Raw genomic sequence first — 15952 nt, forward strand, 5'->3', positions numbered from 1 at the left:
GTATCGTAGACTTCTGAAATAATGTCCTTTGAACAGAGTTCAAGAGTAGAGACGTTTGGTCACAAACAAACATCAGATTGCAAATATGTACTTTCCCTCAGTTGTCATCATCAGTTCCGTTTTACCATTTCTCTTTCCTCCAGGACAACTACTATCGTCCTGAGGGTGAGGACACCTGCTACCCCTGTGACTGTTTCCCCATTGGCTCCGAGTCTCGAACCTGCGACCCGGTCACCGGCCAGTGCCCCTGCAAGGGAGGCGTCATCGGCCGTCAGTGCAACCGCTGCGATAACCCCTTTGCTGAAGTGACACCCACTGGATGTGAAGGTAGGTGAATGGGCTTTTTTTTTTTTTTTTAAGCTAATAGTAAATAGAAAACATCAGGCCCGGCTCTTCAAATCGAGCATGAGATGTTCGTGGTTCACAAAGCGGGCCTGGATGAATCACTGAAGTGTCCCGACGGAAACAAACGCTGCCACTCACATCCGCCGGTGCTGCAGTCGAGCTAACTTTGCATCTTTGTCACCGAGCAGTGAAGCAGAAGAGGCAAGTCTGGCCATTGGGCTGACTTGGCAGCAGCACTGCACACACACAATACAGTACAGATGAATGGAAAACAAAAAACAAATGTCACAGTCTGACCTAACATGAAGCTTTTCAGAGCTGGTGGGACATGCTCAGACTTTTTAACACATGCTGTGGTTCCGTTTTTAAAAATGATCTCTTACTGAAACAAGATTCTGATCTAGTGATGATATTAAAGAACAAATAAAGCGTAATGTTTGTTTTCTTCTGCTCTGGCTGTCACAGAGATGTGTCCACCCTTGACTTGCCGTACGTCGATCTGTCATCTGTACCCGTAACTCGGCCTCGTGGCCTCGCAGAGAGGACTTTTGCTGTCAGGGTTACTGGAGCGTTCACTCGTAACAAACTGTTTCTTAGCTGACAGGAAGCAGAGATTGAAATCTGAGCATCCCACATTATACGCAGTACAGAAAGTGCTCAAACTCTCTTAAATTTTGTATTATAACCATATACTCGAAAGTCAGCGTGCCCAACAAGCTTCCACCTTCCAGACATGTTTGGTTCTTAACTCAGATTTGATGCAACATGTAATCATGTATCAGAGCTGACCTAAAAGTCTGTCACCATGTCATGTTAAAAGAAAATGCCTTTGGAAAATATCTGTGGCTCAACATTGTAAATATTGGTCGTGCCTTAAATAACTCGTGCTTTCTTTGCAGTTGTGTATGAAGGCTGCCCAAAGGCGTTTGACGCTGGCATCTGGTGGCCAAAGACCAAATTCGGACGCCCTGCTGCCATGGGGTGCCCCAAAGGATCCAGTGGTGTGTAACTTAATAACCCCTTTTAAAAGTGTTCTCCAGGGACATTAACTCAGAATGCTACAGAAGTAAGGTGGCAAACAACATAATAAGATATTAAGTATTTGTTATAGTGTTTTCTATAACAGTCTCAATAAGCCTTGACATTGCTAACCGAGCTCTATGCCTTTAGAGGACGGTGCAAATGTTTGATATAGACTGGAATAATAGACGTTGGAATATGCAGAGAAGGAACAATTGATGTTGATAAATACCGCTTATCAAGCTGTAGTCATCTCTGCCTCTGTGTAAGCGAAGCACAAAGACGTGAGAAATGACTCAAGACTTCATAGCCTTGACATAGCCTGTATAAATATAAATGAATCACAGCTACCTCAAAGTCGAGATTTCAATTTATCTCGTGTCAGTTAAACCGTGTGTGCAGCTGTTCTCTTGTTAGTCTTTTTAAGGCACGTAAGCACACCTACACAATATACAAAACACAGCAATAAGGATCTTTTATTAATCCGTTAATCCGGCAGAGCTTTCACGCCAGGGAGTCATGTACAGGTTTGCTCCTTAAGACTCCTGGAAAAACACCAGGTACTCTAGAGCTGCTTCACTGTTCGCTCTATTGTTAGAGAGACTTAGTTATGTTGAATGTGTTGTGTTTTGTTTTTGCAACATTTGAAGAGACAGCTCCTGTATATTTCAACTCAATATAAATGAAAGTTGAGTTTTTTTATCAGATTTTTTTTTTTTTTTCAGGGACTGCAATTCGCCACTGCAGCGACGAGAAGGGCTGGTTGTCTCCTGAACTTTTCAACTGCACCACAGCAACTTTCTCCAATTTGAAGAAAATGGTGAGTGCCACTCTCCGACGAAACAAGAAGTTTAAAACTCAAGTTTTTGAATGTATTTCACACGCCTGCCTTTCCAGAACGAGGAGCTGCGCCGCAACAGCTCCCGGATGAACAGCGAGCAGTCCAAGACCATCGTGCGCTTGCTGCACAGCGCCACGAACAGGAAGTCGCACTTCTACGGCAACGACGTCAAGATGGCTTCCCAGCTGCTGAACCACGTGCTGAAGTACGAGAGCCAGCAGTCCGGCTTCGATCTGACCGCCATGAAGGACGCAGAGTTCAACGAGGTGCAAAAGACAAGAGTCTTCTTGTTTTGTTGTCGTCTATGTAGCCTTCTGTTAAACGTTTCTGAGAATTTATTCAAATGAAAAACCTGGAGCTAATTAAGATCTAGGAATGAGCCTCCGTATTAAATTTACCTGCCGCCGGAGGCTAATTTAATGTGTCTCGGTGTTGGGAAGAATTCATAAAACACACACTTCCCAGTCTTCCAGGACTTTTGGAAGAAACAGATCCTTCACTGTAGTTAACAGCTGACATGGTGTTTTTTTTTACACCTTTCTTTCACAGCAAATCAATTTTTCTGTTTGCTAGAAGGCCCAAACTTAATGTACTCTGACAACATATGGGAGTAATATTCAATGAAAACAGTGGCAGTTTTTGCATTAATGACACTCTGGGTGAGCCCCTTCATCCAATCAAAACGCGGTGATTCTGGTGCTGCGTATGTGTCGAGTTATGGAGCTACACACACAACCATCAACCTCACCTGAATGTCCATCTCTATCTTATTATTTTTCTCTTTTGTTTTGTTCAGAACTTGGTGCGAGCTGGCAGTGCCATTCTGGACCCCGGCACCAAAGACCACTGGGAGCAAATCCAGAGGACAGAAGGCGGCACCGCACACCTGCTTCGCAACTTTGAGGACTATGCCAACACATTGGCCCAAAACGTCAGGAAGACCTACCTCAAACCCTTCACCATTGTCACTGAAAACATGAGTGAGTGCTGGAACCGTGTTCAGATTGTACACATGTTCGCACACGTGTCATGTTTTCTTATCCTCGGCTTATTTTCCTACCCATTCTCTTTTTTTTCTGCTCCACAGTCCTTACTGTGGACTACTTGGATGTGTCAGACCCAGAGAAGGCGACGTTACCTCGCTTTAAGGACATCCAAGAGTCCTACCCCAGAGAACTCGGGTCTTCTGTCCACTTTCCACTTTTTAACTTGCGAGATCGTGTCCACAAAGGTAACTGCATCATCTAAATCAGAACCGCTCCTCCACTTTTATTTTAATTCTCATCTTTCATCTCTCTTCTTTCACACGCAGAGGAGCCAACTCCAGAACCTCCGACCCAGACCGATCATCCCGAGGAAGAGGAGCACACGGTGTCTGACAGGAAACGGCGCCACCTTGAGCCGCCTGCACCTAAGCCGGTTGCCGTGGTCATAGTGTACAAGTCGCTGGGCCAGCTCCTCCCAGAAAGATACGATTCTGACAGGAGGATTCTGAGGTACAGTTTGTAAAACCTAGGAGAAAAAAGAATATGATTTCACCTGAGTCTGACTCAAGCTAAATGTTTGTGAGGGTTATATCTAAAACACAATGTCAAAGAAAATATTCATGGTAAACCAAAGTTCACAGATCATCTTCAGATAGAAAATAATTGCGTCGATGAAATTCTAAACATCGAGTGGTGATTAGCATAGCTAGCAGTACTAAAACATCCTTCTCCTTCTGTATTAGTTAAGAATTAGCTCAACTCTGAAGTTACCAAAATTGTTGTCAACAATTTTCTAATACAAAGAGGTTAAAAAAAGCAACTTTCTGCAGTAAGTCTTTCTGTTGTTTACTGAAGTTACGACTAATTTTACAAACGTTTCCAAGACAGCTACAAATGACATACAATCCTGCTTTTTCACAACCATTACTGAAATCTCTTCATAACTCAGTGACAACATCCACACCAAAGAGTGTGGTGCTAATTGGGTACGGTGCATTTACTGATAGGAAAGCCTGGAGTTTTGAGTTTTGATCACCAGCGGATAACTCAATGCACACCAACTACAGCAGTAGTAGTAGTTGTCTAAAGAAGAAAAAAACTGCAAAAACACCAACTGTTTCAATAATACTTGTAACTATGCCATTCCTTTAAGGCTCCCCAACCGTCCAGTGATCAACACAGCTATCGTGAGCGCCACCGTCCACAGCGAGGGTCCACCCCTTCCTCCCGTCTTGGACCCTCCCATCACCTTGGAGTACACCCTACTGGAGACGGAGGAGCGGACAAAACCCGTCTGCGTTTTCTGGGACCACTCCTCCTCGTGAGTTACACCCGCATATCACTGTCGAGTGGCTGAAATGTTCCGAAGAGTTTTCACATAAAATCTGTCCGTCGATACCTTAGGAACGGAAACAAAGGCGGTTGGTCCTCCAGAGGCTGCGAAGTGCTCAACCGGAACAACAGCCACATCAGCTGCCAGTGCAACCACATGACCAGCTTCGCCGTGCTGATGGACATTTCGAAGAGAGAGGTAGAGTCACGAAGTTCCATCCCAACCACGCAGCTCGACACGTTTCCACCGTGTCTTTGAATTCTGACATCTTTGAATTCTCCTCCAACGCAGCACGGCGATGTCCTCCCGCTGAAGATCGTCACTTACGCCACGGTGTCTGTCTCTCTGTTCCTCCTCCTCCTCACCTTCGTCCTGTTGTGCCTCCTGCATCGGCTGCGCTCCAACCTGCACGCCATCCACAGGAACCTGGTGGCGACGCTCTTCTTCTGCGAGCTGGTCTTCCTACTCGGCATCAATCAGACGGACAACATGGTCAGCAAAGTTTCGTTTACACGTGCTACGGCCTTTGAAGGTTCTCTGTTTCTGTTGCCTTATAACCACCGATGTCAATGGATTTTATTGGGATACGATGGGAAATTGTGCGTGTTTATCAGTGCGAATTATACTATTTAGACAACCTCTGACGGTCATTCCACATATTGATTTAAGGGCATCATTTATTATCTATTCACACACACATTTATGCACAGCTGAGCATTGAGGAGGTGTCTTTCAAGTCAAGCACATACACACACACCAGTGGGTGTGGGCATGCTGGTACCTGTCTCCAAAGGCCTTAGGGTGGAAGGTCCTGGCAAAGATTTCCCAAAAAATCCTTTTGGTTTTAACTGGATACATCTTTTACATGTCTACAGTGCAGAAATACAAGTACTGAGTCATTCTGGTGTTAAATGTAAGCAGTTGTGGGGTTAGAAAATCTGGGTTTGCATCAAAGGACAGGCTTAAAGGAGTAATGTGCATTGCTCTCCACTCTTGTGTGGGAGAATCTAGGCAACTTAATTTGAGTACATTCATCATCATACACTTTGAACTATCTTCTTAACTCCCTTCGTCAGGATTTCTGTAGTCTGTTGAATCATGTCTGTGTTGATTTGGCCAAATGTTTCAAATTGTTATCCTGCCTACAGATCCCATGATAAATCATTTTCAGTTTTCTGGTAGAGCTGCCAGATTTTCATTAAATCTTTTTGTATTTCAAAGAGTCACACAGTCCAACACAGTCCAACAAGGTTCCTAGTCCCACATTGTCACATATCCTCCACAGTACTTAACATTGGGTATGAGGTGATTTCCCATGTAATTATTCTTCATTCTCGAGGCCAAGCTGGCATGGTTGTTGTTGAAACCCACAATCAAAGCATACATGCAAAACTTAGCACATTTATGTCTGTGATTGTAGGACAAATGAGCCGTTTCTTGGCAATCAGTTGGAAAATATGGTGGAATTTTCTGCCTTAATCCAAGAGTACACATTTTCAGTCTGAAAGCAGGATTTCATGTATTTTGTTCTCAAAACTTTTAATGATTGTACTCAAAACTTATAGATATTATGTCGTGACAATGTTGTCTTTGGTTGGGTGAACAAAATCCTGCCTAAGATCAGTAGCCATTAGCGATTGGTAGCACATTGCTGGCAGATGTTTAGCGTACTACGGAGCAGAAGGCTGATGTTGTTGTTTCTGCCTACATCCAGTGGGTGACACAGATTCCTACAATCGATAGTAGCCACACAGGTACACCCACTAGAATGAAACAAACGCACCCAGTACACCACATTCATTTTATTGGTTGAGAGGTTGCTAGGCGACTGGGCCTAAAGGAGTTTTCAAAAGCGAGCAGAGAGTCCAAGCAGAGACTAAGTGTGAGTGCGAGGAGAAGTTTTGAGTACAAGCGTTACACGTTTTGAGAAGAAAGACATGGAGTCCTGCTTTCAACGTGTGTTCTTGGGTTATGGGAGAAAAATTCCTCCATAGGCAAACAACTGTATCCAGTGGTTGTTTGGTGACACCAAGTTTCCAAACAGTGAACTTAGATGGATTTTTATTTCCCTTACCATTCTGGTTATGGCTGCAAGATAAACTTGGGTCCTTGTCTACTTTTTTTTATTTTCTCCATAATTACACTTGTAAACCTTTTAATTGTCTTGTCTTTCCCATTTTGAAAAGTGGCTTGGAGAAACCTTCAATAAACTCTGAAAAAGTAAAAAATAAGTTTTCTTTTAAGCCACATGCCACAGTGAAACAAACCTGTCTGCTTTGGCTAGTCTGGCTAAATCAGATGCCTAAAATCTTATCATTTGGTGTCACATTTAATCCTTTATCATTGGTTACCGTTTCAAATACGTCAGATATTTCCAATGGCATCGACAATTGCTTCAAAATGGAGAATATTTGCCATTTTTAGAAACATCATTCTGAATAGCAAAATATGCTCTTCTCATATGACGATTATTCTGACTGACTTTTTTATTCTTTGCCTAGCACTTTAAGTTCTAGAAGCCATAAAGCTTATCCACCTCTGCAGACTAATGCAGCAGGATCAACAATTACACATATAGTTAAAGCCACTGGATTAACTAAACACATAATTCTTTTCTAAAATTCCCCAAGTTTTTTGTTTGGTTTTGACAGGATTTCGAGTTTACATGCTATCTCCACATTTTTGTAATTCAGCTAAAAACTTAGAAACTTTAATCTCTTCATTTTTCACATTTAGTGGAAGTCATGCATGTTGTGCATGAGCACACAGATCTGACCATTGGAATGCTGTCAGTTCGTGCCCGAGGCTGTGTGCTGCAAAATTTATAGATCTGTCAGAGGAGCTTTTTTTCTTTCTTTCTCTCTGATCTCTGCACACTCGTCTAGCTAAACTATATGGCAACCGCTTGGATATTCACTGACGTACCGCATTCCTATAACGTGGCAACTGATGATTAAGTTGGGAGTAAAAATAAAAAAAGAAATGGAGAGACTACCTAGTTGCAGAGGAGCAAATCCAAATCATTTTAGGGATATTTGTAATGATCCCAGATCCAATTTGGTGAGATGTCAAAGGCTGGAATTAGGATTTGGAAGTTATTAAGATAGAATATTACAAAGTTGTTGCAAAGTTTGAAGAATCTCTTTACTAACTCTCCCTTTCTGTTGTTTTTTTCTTTTCTGCCTGACCCCTTCTCCTGCCAGTTTGTGTGTACGGTGATAGCCATCCTCCTCCACTATTTCTACATGTGCACGTTCGCCTGGATGTTTGTGGAGGGACTGCACATCTACCGCATGCTGACCGAGCTACGGAACATCAACCACGGCCACATGCGGTTCTACTACGCCATCGGCTGGGGCATACCGGCCATCATCACCGGTGAGAAACGAGGCCGATGGCTGCATTTAGAGGCAACGCCCTCAACAATTACTAGCTTCAATCTTGAAGATGTATAAAAAGCCTTTTAATCATTTCTTTGCTTATTCCAGCAGCACACTAAATCTTTCCTCTAAAATCTTCCGTTAGTTAAAATCTTGCACACTTTATTTTAACTAATATAACCAAGCATATAATAAAATAATGTTAGTACTAGCTACAGGTTTTAGCAGTTGAGTCATTGGTTTAGCTAATTAGCTGCTTAGCATATATTTAGTTGACTTGTTGTTAGCATAGCGATATCTGCAATGCTACAATATGTGAGAACTCACTGTAAATCTAAATCTCAGAACAATTCACTGAGAGCAATACCGAAAGGAGAACTTTACAAACGTTTTGATTTTTGAAAAATGATTCATTTGTCTGCGTGTGTGTGTGTATGTTTGTGTGTGTGCGTGTGTAGGTTTGGCAGTCGGCCTCGATCCTCAGGGTTATGGAAATCCAGATTTCTGCTGGCTCTCTGTGCACGACACGCTCATCTGGAGCTTCGCAGGACCCATCTTTGTGGTTGTTCTCGTACGTCCACATCATCTCGTAGTTTTATCATGACAATAACTCCTTTTATCAGACCTCTGGTAAAAGGAGCTATTTTATCACACAATGTATAAATGCACTGAAGTGAGTGCAATAACATCCAGCAGATTTTCCTGTTTTTAAGCTAAACCAAAAGAACCCCATCATCAGAGAATGTTTTAATTTCTCTTCCCTTGTTAAGGTTATTGATGATGTCTCAAAATGCACCCAGAATATACATTCTAAATCTACAGTAAATTAAAAGAAAAATATTAACTGTTCTTTTTTTTCTCTCGCTGCTACTAAAGGTGAACATAGTGATCTTCATTTTAGCAGCGAAGGCTTCCTGTGGTCGCAGGCAGAAGGTTGTGGAGAAGTCAGGAGCTATGTAAGTGTCTCTGTCACATTCATATACCCACATGTCATAACATTCTTGTAACTCTATTTACTGATGTCAACTCAGTCCTGCGCTGCGTATGGCCTTCCTCCTCCTGCTGCTCATCAGCGCCACCTGGCTGCTCGGTCTCATGGCGGTCAACAGCGACGTAATGACTTTCCACTACCTGTTTGCCATCTTCAGCTGCTTGCAGGTAAAAACCCCATGTGGCCCCTTAATCCAAAAATGAATTCATAAAGATATTATCTAAAATTCATCTTCATGATTAGCGACGGCCTTTTGTCATAGCAATATTTTTGCTTTTTCAACAGGGAGTCTTCATCTTCTTCTTCCATGTGATCTTCAACAAAGAGGCGAGGAAAAACCTCAAGAACGTCTTCACAGGTAAAAAGACAGTACAGGACGACTCCAGCACCACGAGGGCCTCCTTACTCACTGTAAGTGGATTTATTATCTTTAAGAAATCTTGTACAATCAGCAAAAAAAAAAAAAAATCTTAAAAATTAATCTACTTTTATTGTTTTTTTCCTCAGCGGTCTCTGAACTGCAACACATACGTAGAAGACGGGCCTCTGTATCGCACAGCCATCGGCGAGTCCAACGTCTCCCTGGACAGTACGCTCAGGTCAGGCAAGAGCCGCAGCAGCAGCTACCTGGCTTACGCACTCAGGTACACGCCCACTGACTGCATGGCTGCTTTCACTAGAGTCCTGCATGAGCACTGCTTTTTTTTTTTTTTTGTCTCTATTCCAGTTTTTGACGAAACGTTCAATGTCTCACACTTACTAATGCACACTAAGTCCTTGGCCTTAGTTTGTCATTTATTCATGATTATCTGCTTTATCCGTACTTCTATTTAGTCACATTTTCCTTACTACTGAAGGTTTCTCTCTTTTTTTTCTGTTTCTCTCACTGTTGTGTGATGACACCTGCGTTGAATGACCATGCTGAAATTTGCTATTGCATGGCTTGTGGCTTATTTCATTTCCACACACAAAGGACAGAATATCTATTCTTAATAAAACATATTTGGCAAAAAATAAATAAACACACGCACACGCATACACACACACAGACACACAGACACAGACACACGACTGCGTCCAGTTACTATTTTTGTAAATTATTGCCATTTGTGGTGCTGTCTTATCCCAAAAACTTAACATTAACTTGTCGCAAATGTTAGCATTCTTTATTACTGTTTTTGTTAGAGTTTGACAGTTTTGTGAAACTTACTTTTAAAGTAATAGTATAATTTTCCAAATGTAGATGCTGCTACATTTGCATGGACAGAGATGTTGTATCTCACAATAATTAAAAACTAAAATCTTTATGTGGGTTTAGCATTAGTAGCATAGCCTTTTCTGATTCATGCTAGCTGTGTTGGTTTTATAATACAGCTAGCATGAATCGGCTGCTTTAATTTCCCATTTGGAATGGGATGTGAAGCAGAGAGAGCAGAAATTGAAAAAGCAACGGAGAGAAGAAACGGACTGTACCTATGTAGGTGGGAATGTGATGTAGACATTTCCATTTCCTCCCTGGAGCTGTTTGCAAGTCCAGAAGCTTCTCTCAGATCAGCCACCTCAGACAGCTCAGAGTCTCCGGTAGCAGATTTTCCCTCCAGCAAATTTCTCAATCCTGGAGCAAACGGCTGCAGCTAGCGAGAACAAAAAGACAATAATGACTTTCTCTGACTCGTCGGCTTGTAATTTACAATCAACAGGTGATGGAATCTAACCCTAATTTATGAGCCGAAAAAGCTCAAACCGGTTGCTTAGCGTAAAAATAGCGCCAGTCGTGGTTTAGGAGTTACCCATAAATCCTCCGTCGGTGGCAGTATTTTATTTCTACGAATGTTTAAGGTGGCAGCATATTTACTTTCACCTGACCCAGGGACTCTTTAACAACTTCTTCATTTTAGCTCTGTCAAAGCAAACAACAGGGGCAGATGTTTTGTAACGAGAGACGTCTGATGTCTCAGCCCTTGAACGCTAGTTGACGACAACTACAAGTCGAGGCTCGAATTAACTTCCAATAACGCTGTACTTCCCCTCTCTCCGTCTCCTACAAATACTTCTGTACCTCTACTTTCCACCCCTGCTGTTACCTCCTGCCTCGTCTGCCTTCCTTATCCATCTGGATCCTCATAGGGAAGAGTCGGGTCAGAAGCCCAGCTCCTCAGGAACAGCTAAAGGACACACAGATCTGGATGGACCTCTCTTCCACCGAAATGGCACCAAAGGAGACGGTGAGGGGGATTTATTTATTTATTTTTTATGTTTTGGCACCTTTATCTCAGGATTTTAGTGAAAGAAGTTTGTCATATTCCTTCCTGCCTGGTTTCCCAGCAGACTCTGACTCAGACAGTGAGTTGTCTGTGGATGAGCACAGCTCCTCCTATGCCTCCTCCCACTCCTCTGACAGCGAAGACGACGATGTGGATGTCAAGCCTAAATGGAACAACGAGAGGCCCCTTCACAGCACTCCAAAAGGTACCCATCAGGCCGGTTCCACTGAAAGTTATCAAAATATCACATGGAACCAAGAAAAAAATAAAAAATTTTAAAACAGAAACGTGGAGAGGCAAAGTGTGGTTGCTTAATGTTGGCAGTATTTGTAAACCATATCCATCAACAATGAACAAAATCATTAAATATATCTATTTGTTTGTAATAAATCTTAATGGATTGCATTTTTTGTTTTATATTACTGATGTGTGTGTTAGCTTTATGAGGATATTCTAATGCAATACCAAACTTCCTAAAATAATGACCTAAGTCATTTTTGTCAAAAGTAACTACGAAAATGAATTTGCCTAATTGAAACACGTCAATTTTGAAAAAAATTCACATTGAGGCAAATTTTTCGGCACTAACGAAATTAGTGTGTTTCCAAAACTGCAATGGAAAACGTTTTTCACAGCCAGATGTTACTAATGGCGGAAAAGAAGAAGAAGATGACAGGAAGTCGTAGGAGGATCGTGAAATTATGTTTTTTTTTCGACAACAGCAGAACAGTTTTGCGTACATTTCCAGTGGAAACGCAGCTAAGGAGGTTTGAACGCCACAGAAAGCAGCTGAAACACATTTTATGACTTTCAAAAAAGATGCGAAATTTACTTTTCTGAATAATAATCTTTCCTTATAAGTTTTGTCCGCACATAAATGATTGACATCAAACTACAGCTTCAAAAATTATCAAAATCTCTGTAGAGAGAAAACATGCTAACATAGCATTTTAGCTAACAGATTTTTTTTTTGCTTGTTAAACTTAAGCTTTTTAAGAGTTACTTTAACTTGGCTTATTTTCTGCTCATCTCTTTTCGTTCTTCTTAGGTGACTCTGTGGCCAACCACGTGAGACCTTACTGGCCAACAGATGGCACCACAGCCAGTGACAGCGAGGACCTGAGTGTGACAGACCGGCTCAGGGTGGAGACCAAGGTCAACGTGGAAATGCATCCGGAAAATAAACTCAACCACGTCGGTGAGAGAGAGAGGGAAGCTCCACCGGAGAAAGACAAGCCGGCGCCCGGTAACGCCAAAGACGCGCCGCCTCCCAGCCAACCCATCAGCAACAGCAACAGCAACCACCAGCCAGAGCAGAGGAAAGGTAAGGGAAGGAACTGACCTGTAAAAACTGTAGACGGTTTGGCCTGAACCCCCTCTTATCCCATCGCTCCTCCTGGTCAGGCATCTTAAAGAACAAAATCAGCTACCCTCCTCCGCTGACGGACAAGAATATGAAGAATCGTCTAAGGGAGAAGCTGAGCGACTACAACTCCCTGACCATCACCTCTCCTCCGCCCATCAACAACAACCACACATCCGCCCCGCCTCCGTCGTCCGTCAACATCATAACCCCTACGTCCAGGCCGTCGTCGCAGGCCTCTACCGACGGAGGGGGTCGCCTCGGAAACCACGACCACGGCTCTCTGGTGAAGCCGCCTGTCGCGCCCCGTCCTCAGATTACCGTCCCGCCGCCACCGGGGGGCATTTACCGGGAGACCAACGGCGGAGTGGCAATGCACTTAAAGTCGGGGACAGTGAACGGAGGAAACGACTCCGACTCAGAGTAAGAAAAGATGTCGCGCATGTAACAACATGGTTGGACATTGGCCTCTTTGCACGAGTTACAAGGCATAAGTAGTAGTAGTAATTATGAAGTTGACTCATTCATTAAACTTAGGGAATGAATGATGCTGTAAAAGGCTTCTAATGGAAGGGCTTGCCATTTGTCTTAGTGTAATTTGCCTTTTGTTAAATAAGAGAGAAAATGTTAATTGCAGCACCTTGTTTACATAACCCTGACATTTTCACATGATGCTATTACAACCACAAGCTTTATTTTCTTGGGATTTTATGAGATGGACTAACCGAAGGTTGCGCATAATCATGATCAGAAAAGTAGTGGACACAGCAAACAAGAGTGCATTCACAGCAGCCGTGTTTAGTCCACTTTAATTGAACTGTAACTCATTTACCTAGAAAGTTCAGTGCGACTGGGGATTTGGACAAAAAAAGCAAACTCTGGTTCGCCTAAAAACCAAGGTATTGGTTCAGCTGAAGTGAACTCGTCCGCTTGTTGTGGTTTGAATGCTATATGAATGCAAGCGGACCAGAGACCGCTTCATAACCAAGAAGCAGACGACAGTGCAGGGCATTCTGGGTAAATACAACCAAAATAAACACGCAAGTAATGGCTCAAGGATGTAGGACAAATCCTACATCCGCTAAAATCCGACGCCACTCCATATTTGTTCACTTTTCGTGAAGAAGGAAGTTGCACTCATGACTTCTTCTGAGGTTTTCATGTTGTTTCCTTCAGTGTTTCTTGGTGCAGCGCCACCACAGGCGAGCGGGTGAACAGGTTTTTGATAGGGTTTGAATGTTTTGACACAGAGCGGTGTGAAAGCGACCTGCACCTGCTGAAAATGTAACAAATGTTGCAACTTTGTCCCACAATCAAACCGAGTCTACCAGTCTGTCGCATGAAATCCCAGAAAAAAAAAACGTCGAAACTTGTGGTTGTAATCTAACAAAATGGCACCGTTTAGCATGAAATGACGCACCCATCCTGGTCAGCCGCTGCATCTCCTGCATCCCTGCATCCATTTTCACCTTGCATGTTCTCTCCTCTCTCCCTGCACACTTCCTCCCTGCATCCCTTCCCTCTTCCCCCACCAACCTTTTCCCTCCTTCACCAGTGGCAGTAACGAGACTTCAATCTGACCCGTCAGGCAATTCCAGACCAGCCCACCCTTGTGAGAGGAGGAGCCAGTCAGTGGGGAAGTGAAGAAGAAATGAAAGTGAGATGAACACGGAGGGGGTAGAACTTTGGTAAAGGTCCACACACCCCCTGTCATGTTTTAGCGAGCAGTATTAACGGCAGACTTTAGGACTACCTGGGACGGCAGAGACAAGGATGCGAGAACGAAAAAAGGGAATGCTTCACCGGAGAACCGTGTGCCAAAAACGACTAAAACGAAGGCCTTACGACGAGCTGAAGACTCTCCAGGACCGATTCTAATATCTGCCTGAGAACATTCGATAAGTGATCTCAAGCTGGTACATGTGTAGTCCAAAAAAGGATTTCAAAGACTACAGCCTCTTCGAGCGTCACAAGCAGACCGCTAAGTCCAACGGCGGAGGACGTGCGCACCGAGAACTGTTTTCATTTCAGCTCGGAGGTTTCTACAGAAACCTCTCGGTGCGGTGTATTTAGAGTGTAATTACTGTGTAGATATTGTTTTTTAAGTGAAGAAGAAGAAATAATGTATTTTCTATTTCAGCTGAAGCAGAGAACAAGTTTGTAAACTAAAAAAGAAAAAAAGAATGCCTTGAAAAATATTGGGAAGACTGTTTGATTGTGCCTTTATGTAGGACAGAGGCCTTATTCACTCACACCTTATAGGCTTTCATGGTGTAGTAAGATGTAGCCTGGCTGAGAAAGCAGTGGAGAAATATTATTATTATTATTTTTTTTTTTACAACTAAGCAGAAACCTGCCATCTGTTGGGACCTTCCCCATTTGATCGATCAACGACACAAGCTCCTCGTTACCAAAGTTACGAGCCACAGTAACAAAACATCGTTAAGGATCCCGTCGCTTCAGGTTTTTGTCCATTTCATTCCAAAAAGAAATCAAATCTTTTATACGCATCATCTTAAAAAAAAAAAAAAAAAAAAAGTTTTCCCAGAACTAGTGGCCTTTATTTACATCAGATCCAACCATCCCAGCAAGGACTAGTAGTCTCCGTTTATCTGGCGGCTTGCTCTACCTCCACACCACGCACCGCCTCGTATTCATCAACTTTTAATAAATTGATATCCCTTTTTTTTGTTTGTTTGTTTGTTTTTTTCTTTCAAAATAAAGCGACCTAAATCTCAACGTATTTCGCAGCTAAACACGGGGCGACGCGTCCAGCCAGTTTACCGCTCGCCTTTTTGCAGCTCACACTCCCAATGTTTTACACTGCTGTTGTCCTTTTGCTTTTGTATGATCCGAAACACTGGAGATTGTTTTGTAAAATGATGTATATTTATTTTTTTCATGTTTTTAAACACTGGAGGAAAAAAGAAACAACAACAGATGATTGTGATTGTAAAATTAAAAACGTCCTTACCAATTTTTAACTTTCTCGTTCCTGCTTTCGTCCGTCGGGTGGAATGAAACATGGCCGCTGTGAAGAGTAAAAGAGGTAAACATGAGCACATTTTGGCGAGGAAGACCTTTACTTCAGATTTTGCTTCAGATTTATTTATGCCTACTAAACAAGCTATATTTTTCTTCTATGGTTTAGTTCAGCTCTGTAGTCACACAGTCCAAGCATTTTACAGTTTCCGTGAAAAAGGTCTCGTCAAAGTTGGCTACATAAACTCTTGGACGGCTTACCCGTGGGTACTGCTTGCTAAATGTGAGAGCAAGCTGAGTGAAACGTTAGACGGCAGAATCAAATTTCACCAGTCGGTTAGGAGGTTAGTTGTTATGCCAGCTGTAGTCGGTCCTCATTTGTAGTGTCAAACACAGTATGACGTGTTTGACACTACAAGAGTCACTTTGTCATAATATGTGGCTCGA

At 42.7% G+C, this 15952-nt stretch overlaps 1 protein-coding gene across 2 annotated transcripts in view; it reads left to right on the plus strand.

The window, feature by feature from the left end:
- Positions 1-15500, plus strand: part of celsr1a (cadherin EGF LAG seven-pass G-type receptor 1a) — a 79776-nt gene extending 64276 nt beyond the window's left edge. Inside the window, exons 17-37 of one of the 2 annotated variants that reach the window (XM_015007718.2) lie at positions 144-327; positions 1245-1346; positions 2091-2185; positions 2263-2472; positions 3003-3186; positions 3294-3437; positions 3519-3702; positions 4346-4513; positions 4597-4723; positions 4817-5017; positions 7729-7903; positions 8364-8476; positions 8782-8861; positions 8937-9063; positions 9182-9307; positions 9404-9540; positions 11024-11121; positions 11225-11365; positions 12209-12484; positions 12565-12946; positions 14112-15500. In XM_015007718.2, coding sequence (XP_014863204.2) covers positions 144-327; positions 1245-1346; positions 2091-2185; positions 2263-2472; positions 3003-3186; positions 3294-3437; positions 3519-3702; positions 4346-4513; positions 4597-4723; positions 4817-5017; positions 7729-7903; positions 8364-8476; positions 8782-8861; positions 8937-9063; positions 9182-9307; positions 9404-9540; positions 11024-11121; positions 11225-11365; positions 12209-12484; positions 12565-12946; positions 14112-14139 — 3282 coding nt within the window. In that variant the 3' untranslated portion in view covers positions 14140-15500. The remainder of the gene's footprint in view (positions 1-143; positions 328-1244; positions 1347-2090; positions 2186-2262; positions 2473-3002; positions 3187-3293; positions 3438-3518; positions 3703-4345; positions 4514-4596; positions 4724-4816; positions 5018-7728; positions 7904-8363; positions 8477-8781; positions 8862-8936; positions 9064-9181; positions 9308-9403; positions 9541-11023; positions 11122-11224; positions 11366-12208; positions 12485-12564; positions 12947-14111) is intronic. The other variant, XM_088003002.1, reaches the window with a different exon arrangement.
- The last annotated feature ends 452 nt before the right edge of the window (positions 15501-15952 follow it).

The sequence above is a fragment of the Poecilia mexicana genome, unplaced genomic scaffold (genome assembly GCF_051168715.1).
Source record: "Poecilia mexicana isolate PSO_F unplaced genomic scaffold, ASM5116871v1 scaffold_23, whole genome shotgun sequence".
Classification (NCBI taxonomy): domain Eukaryota; kingdom Metazoa; phylum Chordata; class Actinopteri; order Cyprinodontiformes; family Poeciliidae; genus Poecilia; species Poecilia mexicana.